Raw genomic sequence first — 10,952 nt, 5'->3', positions numbered from 1 at the left:
TGAACCTCAAAACTCCAAAACTTTGCTCAAAGCTTGAAAATCTTCAAAACAAAGTAAAACTCATGAAAATCGAGTAAGATTGGAAGGAAAGAACTCAAGATCGGTGAGGGACGGCGGAGAGCTCACCTTGGCCGAAAATGGGGAAAAAGCTCGCCCGTTTTCGGCTAAGGGACCCTTTTATAGTGGCTGGCCAGGCCACGTTCGGGGGCCGAACGTGCCTCCGCATGCATGCCATGTTCGGCGGCCGAACCTGGACTTCCCTCACTTATGCTTTCGGGGGCCTAAAAGTGCTCCCGAAGGCATGCATGTTCGGCGGCCGAACCTGAGTTTTCCTCCAAGTTTGTTTTTGTGCAAAAACTCATTTCCATTTTACTTAAAACCATGAAATACCTTAAAATATTTTATGAAAACATATTTCTACCCTACTAGAGGCTTCCGACATCCGAGATTCCACCAGACGGTAGGAATTCCGATACCGGAGTCTAGCCGGGTATTACATTATTAGTCTCCCACTATTTTATTCAAATTAATAGCCCTATCTATTAATTCAAGAAATTCAGCGGTAGATTTCCTAGTAGGCTAGAATCCCATTTAATTTAAATAATCTTGAATTTGTCCAATAAATTATTATAAATGAACTTAGATAGATAACATAATTTATCAATCACATCTCTATGTGACTCTCAGATCATTTAGGTAACAACTCTTTATCTTTATCATATCTTATATGTTATGTCTAACACTTATCCTAAACTTACATGATCATGGGTTTGCCCATCCAAATCAAATAATTTAGTTAAGTAGAACCATTATTCAGAAATATCAAATATTTCATAGTATTAAACATATTCGGGTGAAATTAACCTTAAGCCTAACAAGTTAATAAAAACCAATCTCTAATTTTATGCTATAACAATGAGTGGTAAGTCATTATATTCTTAACATGTACTTATTCTACATAAAAATTACTTGATTTAGATGTGTTCTTAACATGTAATTTTTTTCAACGTCTCCAATGCAACACGTCTAATGCTTCATGTAATTTTTTTCAACGTCTCCATGTAATTTCTTCTACAAAATTAATTCTATCTACATATTCTAATTACATAAAAATTATATAACTTGAAAAAGAAATCTTGAGTTACATTTAAGGGGAGTTAAATGAGAAAATAATTTTACAACTCAGAAATAGAAGGAAAGGCAGGCATCAAAATGATCCAATCATTCATCCATACACATTGGGCCTTTCAAAATTTGTTCATAACAATCCATCATACAAATAAATTATATTAAATGCATATAAAATTAACTACTAATTTTATATTATATTTATTATTGATTTTGTGTACTAAAATTAAAAATTAAATAATTTAATATTTTAATTTTGGTATCAACAAAAAATAATTCATGAATAAAATAATTTTATTCAAACCTCTTATTATATTAGAAAATTAATTTTATCAGTAATTTTTAAATTAAATTAATGTCATTAATTTTCAAAATTAATTTCATAAACAAAACAATTTTATTCATGTCTCTAATCAAATTAGAAATTACACTAAAATTTTAATGTCCAAATATTTAAATGGCCCAAATTAATAATATTTTAAATTAAATAGCCATTACATTTGTGGACAAAATTTTCAGCCCAAAAGGACTACTATGAAAATATTCAAAAAGTTCAGAGACCAAATTGTAATTTGGCTAGAAACTTCATCTTCTTCCTTGAGAAGATGCCCTAGCCGTCGCATGCCCATTATCCATAGCCTATGACCAGATCAGCTACCATCGCCGCCCCTCGTTGTTTGGCAGGTCGCACAACGGTTGCGTGTCTGTTGGCGGACAGAAGCAACGCCGACAACCCCTTCGTCGTTTTCGTCGACGAGAATCGAGAAGGAGCACGATCTCTCCTCTTGGTTCCACCGGCGAAGAGAACGACCAGTGCCTCGGTTCCAACTTCCCCATGATATCGAGCATGCCCGATCCCTCATGCGGCTGTTCTGCGCGCCGTCCGAGCATCACCGGCGACAGGCACATGACGGCTGTCGTGGGGCATCCACGAGGCTGTAGCTGGTTTGCCGAAATGTGTTCCAAAAATTGATTTTTTTTTTTTAATTTTAATTAACAATTAAAATTAAAATAAGAAATCAAAACAATTTTGATTTCAGATCCCGCAATATTTCAAGACAATTAAATCATAATGAAATTCCAAAGAACACTAATAAATTTTAGTATACAAAATTTAATCAAACTAACCCAATAATAAACATAATTAATTATTACACTTTAATAGTTTAAACAGAGCTCTAATGGCAATATTAAATATTCAATCAGATTGAACGTAACAGAAAAAATAAAAAATAAAAATTTTCACAATTTGAATTACATTTAAACTAAACAAGCATATTATTAAAGAGTAAATAAATATTTTTTTTAGTAGAAACACGAAATTGTTCGTCTTAATTAAGTTATCGCAAATCATAAATTATACAAGTATTCGGTCTCTAATAATATTCACACGTAAATTTTAAAACCGTTCCAAGGGTTTAAGAAGGGATGAGATTTTAAATGCTAACTCTCTTAACTTTTCAAAAAATTCTAAAGGCTCTCAAAAATGTTTCCTAAAGTTTCATAATATATCATTTTATACTAAAACTCTAGAATTTCCGTATAACAATATTTATTTATTTATTTAACTAATTAAATAAATAAATTGTAATTATACCTCGAAACTTTAATAAATAGACTATATAAATCTTAGAATTTTAATTAAGTTCCTACTTAATTAATTAGATTAAAATCGTAATTTTTTTAAATTAAAATTTTTTTTCAATGTCAATTTATATGCAATCAAGTCCTACTTGATTTAACTTTTCGTTTTATTTTTTCATGCAATTCTTTATATGTATGACTCATTAGATTCTAATATGTTGGCAAAAATATAATTAACTAATTAATTAATTTAAAAGTCAAGAATATTATCCAGCAACATATCAAGTTTGCCAAAAGTGGTTTGACTTAACCTTTCAATACATGATTTTTTAGTATAATTAATATTCCTTCATAAAAATGTCACAATTTAACATTTAATTTATGGAACATGTCTATAATATTAAATTATGTTAGATTTCATCTATTAGCCATTGATTGATTGAATAAAATTTCAAATCTCATTTATTAATCTCATCTCACCTTGCACAATGATTAATAGGGTGATAATCATATCTCAATTACAGAAACACATTCATACCATTTTTAATATATCTAAGTCATCTCCATTTGTTAGTCATGAGCTAAGTAACGTGTAAGATAAATTAAAACATAAAAATCTCTATATAAGATTATTTATTAATTTCAAATTAAAGAATCACTTACACAACCATTATCACTTAAATAATCCATAAACACGTGCTATTTTGCATATGAATTTATCAGGCGGGTCAGTTCAGTGCACTTATTTATAAAATAAACACCTATATATTAGTTTTAGATATCTCACATATTTGAATATATGAGATTATTTGCTTTCTATAAAAGGAAATATTAGTCTCAACAAGTCTAATAATTGTCCAATCAAGATAAGAATATCGACTTGGAATATTTGGAGACATTACTTAAATGCACAGGAATCTCACAATTATAACCACATTATAATTTCTTTTGCACAATAATATAGTCTTATAGACTTTATATTTACTCAAGGTTCAATTAAATTAATACTAAAAATAAGCAATAGCTTTTATATAATGTATTTAAATACTTAAAATACATAAAAAAAATAATATTCAACTACAGTCAATTTGGCCGTAGAGCATATTAGTAACAACAAGTGTGTGGAGCTTTTGATTCTATAGATAAAGTACACATTTAGAATATGAAATCCTTAATTTAGTTCGTGTTAAATACATATGATTATATTAGAAACTAGATAAAAATAATAGTCATAGGGTGTTATGTATAGACATGGATTACGATCTATATATTCAAATCTATGTATTGGATAGTTTATTATATTTTTCTTTATTGGTAGTGGAGCCTTAATATTTGTTGCCTAATCTTATATATGTGTTTAATATGTTATAATGTTTAAAATAAATTTAAGTTGATTCTAAAACTCTTTTAGTGAAATTCTCAAATTTTGATAACACGATCATAATATTTACTATTTTCAGCCTTAATATGTTTCTATACAATTTTTTTTTGTTTAATTTTATTGAGAAATAAGAGAGATGCGACTCTAAATTTGAGAGAAGTTTCAAAATTATACTCTTAGAAAGAATTTTGTATTAAAAAATTCATTATCAAATCTCAAATGACAAAGACCGCACGTAAATTATATATGTTGTGGACAAACTCAAAATATCATGTTATTTCATATGACATGATATGCCATTCAATTGAAACAATTTGTCATTTCAAATAAAATGATGTGTTGTTTCATTCGAAATAATATGTTGGTTCACTCGAAGCAGCATAATTTTTCTACTGAAGTGATGTGTCTTTTCATTTGAAAAGATGTATTATTTTAACTAAAAAGATGTGTCTTTAAACAAAAAGTATATCTTTTCAATTAAAAAGACATTTCTTTCAACAAAAATATCATGTTATTCCAACTGAAAAGACATATTCTCTTAGCTGAAAATATGTGTCTTTTCAATAAAAAAGTTGTCTTTTCAATCGAATAGATATTTTTTTAACTATACATTATTTAGTCCTCATATAAGTGCTATATATATCTAAATATATATCATTATCTATACACGCTCAAGTCGTATGGAGGCATATGCCATAGTTCTAAAAAGTTTTTTTTTATAGTGAATAAATTTTAAAAATATTTTTGGTGACATTAAATAAAGTTTTGAGCAATTTATATTTTCTATTATTTATTTTTTTAAAATATTTATTGTAAAAAATTAAAGAAATGTCCAAAATTTATTTTAACTTTTTTTTAGTTATTAAATTGTCTTAAAATTATTTTTTTATATAAATAAATAATGTTGTTGACATTTATTTTTGTATATGATATAAAAAATAAAGGGTAAACTGCAATTTAGTCCATCTGGTTTAGTGAAATATAACCTTTTGTCCCTCTATTTTAAACAACCTTCAATTTAATCCTTCACATTTAAAAAAAATTATAAAATAGTCCCTACCGTCAAATTTTCAGTCAACCTTCCGTTTATTTTAATGAAAATAACCAAACTACCCTTTAAGTAAAAAAAACTCAACCAAACAGTATTCACTCCATCCCAACACAGAAGAAGAAGAAGAAGAAGGAGGAGGAGGAGGAGGAGAAAGGATCGGGAAAAGAAGGAGGAGGAGGAGGAGAAGAAGAAAAAGAAGAAGGAGGAGGAGGAGGAGGAGGAGGAAGAAGATGAGGAGAAAAGGAAAAAGAGGATCGGGAAAAGAAGGAGAAGGATGAGGAGAAAAGGGTAGTTTAGTCATTTTTATTAAAATAAATGGAAGGTTAACTGAAAATTTGACGGTAGGGACTATTTTGTAGTTTTTTTAAATGTGAAGGATTAAATTGAAGGTTTTTTAAAACAGAGCGACGAAAGGTTGTATTTCACTAAACCAGAGGAACTAAATTGCAGTTTACCCAAAAATAAATCAAAATTTGATAGGATGTTAACAATGACATGCACTCTATAATATTAGTTTATAGTGATAGGGGATGATTATAATTTGGTTAGTTTTTCCTTGGTCCTGATTGCTGAGGAATTGGCTTGATTTGCTTTGTGAAGCAAATTGTTAGGTCAACGGGTATATTCTAACATAAGTTTAGCTAATATAGAGATATATAAAACTCTTAAGTTTAGCTTTACTAATATCCAACTAAAGAAGAATATTTGATATATTCTGACATAAGTTCAATCACAATGTTGATAGTTCCTATAAATGTTTGATTTAAAACTTTGTCAAAAAAAAATGCTAACAAGGTAGCAAGGAAGACGTTGAGTTATCATGTTGAACGGTACATACGTACATAAGGGATATTAAGAGATAAAATTTTATGATACAAGGTTATATAAAGCTGACTATAAGCTGCACACGTCTAAATCTTGATTTCATTAGATTTTGTAAGAATTTATTAAAATTTTTAGATTATGTTTATTTTATGTTGAACAATATGTTTGTTCTCATATACTATTTACAATGGTATTGTTGAATGAGCATTTGAATTTGGCCAACGGGATTGCGATACAAAGAGACAACATCATTTTGGTGGTGATCCCGGTTGAAGCTAAGCTATGGTTCTTGAAAACCAATGATAGTTGGGGAGAGGGAGTGGTTTATGACAAAATTGACCTTGATGTGAAGAGGTTTCCCACTTCAATAGCAGTGGGAAGAGAGAAAAGGGCATATGTGATATATGAAAGAGTGATTGAGGGTATAATAGGAAATGTGGGGAGGAAGTGGTTTGATATAGAAGAAGTGAAATCAAACCCCACGGGTCAAATTTTTATTTCCAATCCAATTAATATTCCTGTAATATTTAATTTTTTATTCAGTTCTGAAACGTTCCCTCCTAATATTAATCTCATAATAAAATTATTCAAGCATCCACAAAGGTACTCGAAAGTATTAGTATGAAGAATTGAATAATAATTTAGGTAAAAAAAATTAATTCATATAAATTAAAATAGAATCCATAACCAAGTTGCATCAAGTTCCCTAACAAAGAAATTTAGTTTCTCATGATCAAGAATTTAAAAATAAATTCAATTGAAAAATTATCCAAAATCATCTAAAATAATTCTGAAAAACAAATCAAAAGAATAAAGGAAGAAAGAAAAAACTTTAGATGTACAGATTTCTCCTTCTAGATCTCTCAAATTTTCCTCCTTGACTTCCGTCGTAATCTTTACCGTGTAAAACATTTCAAAAGTGAGTAAAAGATTATTCAACCTCTCAAATATGATATATCTATACCCTTTGAGACTCATATTTTGTAGCTCTAGGGATAAACTTGGAAAACCAAGTTTTCTTGCAACAATACAAGTTGGATCCGCATTTAATACCAAAAAACAGAATGAAGGGTGAAAACACATGTCATTCTATATTCTTTGTTGTTTTCTTTGATTTTCTTTGTTTTATTTGAAAACAAAGGGTAAAGAGTGAAAAAACGAGGCTGATTTATGGTCTTTTTTATTTTTACCAAAAGTTTCTACTAAATGTGCTCTAAACTTTTTCAAATTTTTTTTGAATTTGCCCCTTTTATTCATTGAGTTATTTTAGCCTATAAAACAATAAAATTTTTTGAAAATACAAAATAATAATATAAAATAAAACTTTTTAAAATTAAACATAACCACCTAATAAAAGTAAGAAAAATCAATGAAATTAAATAAATATGATTCTAAAAATATATGTATAATTATGTAAATTATCACAACGTTATAAAGTATGAAATTTGTAGAATTTAAAGTGAGAGATAACCCATCGTGTGTGAGTGGAAGAAGTTAAAAATTAAAATGGGCCAATCCAATTCTATTAAAAAGACATCTCCTTACTAAAGGATATGTCTTTAAGCTAAACATGTAGAATCACATTTTTTAAATATAACTCTCGAACTCTATATATATGTGTCTAAGTTATTATTTCTTTATTTTAAATAAATGTACTAAATTTATAGTTTAAGTGTATATACCTTATTAATTAACTAATAAGGTAAATGCCATAAATCATTTTATTGAATCTATAATTTTTTTCAGAAATTGAAAAAAAAAAAAAGAAAGTGAGAGAACTATTTGCCTAGCTCAGGGTCTAAGTAAAGGATTTCAGCATTTGCAGAAGCTCGTCGAAATCGTATAAGCTCTTTCAAAATTTGAAATCCTCTATTAAAAGTCTTCTCTTGTATGGGCCAAATTTCTAACTTTTCAAGCCTTTTAGAAGTAGCCAGTAAACACTTCATGAGCTCCAATTCTGTCTGTCCACCGCCAATGAGCTGCATCTTTACAATCTTTAGTCGGTCTAATGAACAATCTAAGAAGTCTTCAACTCTCAAATGTTCTACAACAGGTTTCATCACAGCATTTGTCTCTCTGAGTGCCTAGAAATTAAAAACAAAAGGCAAAATTATGACGATTTGAAAATAAAAGTCAAATTATAATTAACGATATTAGTTAAAACTCTTAACGGAATTTAAACGGTTCTATTTCACTGGCTTTTATGATCGATTCAATATTCCATTAGATTTATGGGTTTATAAACTTTTTAAGATATATGAGTTTTTTAGACGTAAATTTTAATGTCTAAATTATGTATTAAGCATTAACAATAATAATTAACTTATAACTCACCTTGATTGTTAGGTTTTCCAAGTTGGGTGAGCTTCTAATCAAGCAAAGAGCACATGAGACCTCTTCTATCTTTTCGAAGCAGATCCCAGATAGATGAAGAATTCTGAGGTGATGTAAAGTCTTCATAAGCCTGTTGTGTACACCTCCCATAGCCAAAAACTTAAAAAAGCAAATACAAAACTATTATTATTCACCAACTGATTAAATTATATGCAATGAAAAACAGACATGAAGAAGCAATTAATTAATATAAAATATTAATTTACCTTCAAAAAATAATTTTCTATAGCCAAGTCCTGAATTGCAGGTATACTAGAAGCAATCTCTACTAAATTAGATGTTTTTCTGTCCTTGAAATACTTGGCAATTTCAGCCATCCCATTCAAAGAAATTGAAACTACTTGAAGAACAGGAGTATTTTTAAAGTTAACAGAATCAAAACTTCCATGAAATGATAAATACTTGAGATTGGGAGAACTGAGTCTGAGGCAGAAGAAATGAGGACAGTTTTCCAATGTCAATTCTTCAAGTAATGGGCAATTAGAGATGAAAATCCCAAACCTTTCAGCAGCAAACACAACGTTCCTTAACTCAAGCTTCACAAGCTTTTCAAATCCTCTGAAAGTAGATGGAGGCTTAAACACACAATTATAAAGATTCAGAAGTCTCAGTTGCTGAAATGAGTAAAAATGGTAGGGCAACTTATGGCGTTCTCCTGTCCAAATCCTGAGGCAGAAATCTTCTATGCCATTCTTTGACAGGAAATGTAACCAGTGATTGATATCTGAAGAATTGTTGTGATCCAAATCAGAGACTGAGAAGCTGAACTTGATAAGAGGTCCATGATGGAGTAATAAAGCTTGGTAAACAGCTATTGCTAGCTTATTTTTCTCTGTTGGTGACAACTTATAATTGCAGGGATAATCAAACACAAGTTGTGGAACTGCTAACCATTTACATCTCCATTTGGTTGATAAGATGCTTGTCCTTATTGCATCCTTCTGTGGCAATCGCATCAGAATTTCATTTATTATATTGTTTGGTAGCTCACTAATTCTATCTGAAACAAAGCTTGAACTACGAAACGTGGTCGTATTCGTGCTCATACTCTTCGATGACTGCCTTCTGAAACCATGATCAGTTGAGTGATGCATCCACAGTGAGAAGGGCTACAAAAGGCGAGCAATAGAGGTTTGGGTTTAAAACTTTGTTAGAGATATTTAAAGCAAATTAGAAAGAAATTAACCGTTTAGAAATGTAGCTTTTGGAAGGATATGTTCCCTTTTTTGGATGCCAAGACGCCCACAGGACTAGAAAAGAAATGTTTTATAAATAGTATTTAAATTTAAATTTAAATTTAAAAATTAATTAAAAATTATAATTAAATGCATCGTTGAATCAATATATTTAAATTAAAATATAAAATAACGTAAAATTAATAACATTTTTAGGCTAAAAATTTATATTTTTGGACAATAATAAATTGTTTGTTTTATTGCAAATGGATACAAAACTAAATATGTACGCAAATCATTGGAAAATAAGTTCTACAGGTGAGCCGTATTTGGTTTAAATTGAAAAAATTGATCGAATTGAATTAATTTGAAAATTTAATTCGGTTTTTTATTTATTTCAGTTTGGTTTGATTTTTTAATTTTAAAAGTTTCAGTTATTTCAGTTCGGTTTGATTCAATTTTGATAAAAAAAATCAAACCGAATCGATTAGTGATAATAATATATTATTTTCAATAATATATAGAAATTAGATCAGTTAAAATATTTTAATTAAATTTTAAAATATTAAAATTAAAATATTAAAAATAAAAAATTTATTAAAAATTCAAACGGATTAAATTGAATTGAATCAAATCGAATCAGATCAATTTAATTTTTAATTAAAATCAATTCGATTAAATTTTAATTTTCGATTTATTTAGTTCCGCTAGATATGTATGCAAAACGTTGGAAAAAACTTTATATATATTATCAAATATGGCAATCATTTGTGTATATATGATTTAATAGTAACAATTGGAAAAAAAATTGTATTAATTAACAAACAAGGAAATTTTATTTATTTTCGGGGAAATGTACTAAAAATCTAGATAATTATCTAAATAACCCAATTTTAAGGAAAAAAGGATTATCCACCGTCAAAATTCAATTTTTTCTATATATATTTTTTTAAATCGAAAGATTTGGATAATTAATTTAGATTAAAATATTTAAATAATACAGATTCATGTAAACATTTAGTTTTTTTATTAAAAATATTTATTTGAAAATTACATTTAATGAAAAGAATGCTATGAATTTATAAATAACAAAATGCATACAATTTTTTTTAATTGAATGAGTGGAAAAATTGTAAATGAGGGGAGAGATTTTTTTTTTTTTCAAAGAGTTTTATGTCTAAATTAACATATATATCTTAATTTTTTTTAAAATAAATTATTTTTTTCATCCTTAATTATATTAAAGTAATACATACGTCCATTTATCTTTAACACTTAATAATTTAATTCTTATATTATAATTTCATCAAACTAAATGGGTCGCTCCGTCTCTGTAAATAATACTTTGATAAAATTATAATACATGAATTAAAATATTTATATTTAAAAATTTTAGGGATTCAAGTATTAATTT

At 28.1% G+C, this 10,952-nt stretch overlaps 1 protein-coding gene across 1 annotated transcript; it reads right to left on the bottom strand.

Moving 5' to 3' along the window:
* Window positions 1-7,747: 7,747 nt before the first annotated feature.
* Window positions 7,748-9,457, bottom strand: LOC110627551 (F-box/FBD/LRR-repeat protein At1g13570-like). The gene is made up of 3 exons (XM_021773900.1): window positions 8,570-9,457; window positions 8,304-8,462; window positions 7,748-8,053 (listed from the first exon to the last, which is right to left on the bottom strand). Exons 1-3 carry the CDS (start codon window positions 9,455-9,457, stop codon window positions 7,748-7,750), a joined length of 1,353 nt encoding a protein of 450 aa, XP_021629592.1.
* Window positions 9,458-10,952: the final 1,495 nt, after the last annotated feature.

Source organism: Manihot esculenta, chromosome 12, assembly GCF_001659605.2.
Source record: "Manihot esculenta cultivar AM560-2 chromosome 12, M.esculenta_v8, whole genome shotgun sequence".
NCBI lineage: Eukaryota > Viridiplantae > Streptophyta > Magnoliopsida > Malpighiales > Euphorbiaceae > Manihot > Manihot esculenta.
Note: the sequence above shows the minus strand (reverse complement) of the source record. Positions and strands in the feature narration are given on the sequence as shown.

What these genes read in the sequence shown, in the direction of transcription:
- LOC110627551 (XM_021773900.1), bottom strand. Translation starts at nt 9,457, where the DNA reads ATGCATCACTCAACTGATCATGGTTTCAGAAGGCAGTCATCGAAGAGT. An exon ending in TAGAAAATTATTTTTTGAAG is followed by an intron (nt 8,463 to 8,569) that starts GTAAATTAATAT and finishes TGCTTTTTTAAG; the next exon opens with TTTTTGGCTATGGGAGGTGT. An exon ending in TGGAAAACCTAACAATCAAG is followed by an intron (nt 8,054 to 8,303) that starts GTGAGTTATAAG and finishes TTTAATTTCTAG; the next exon opens with GCACTCAGAGAGACAAATGC.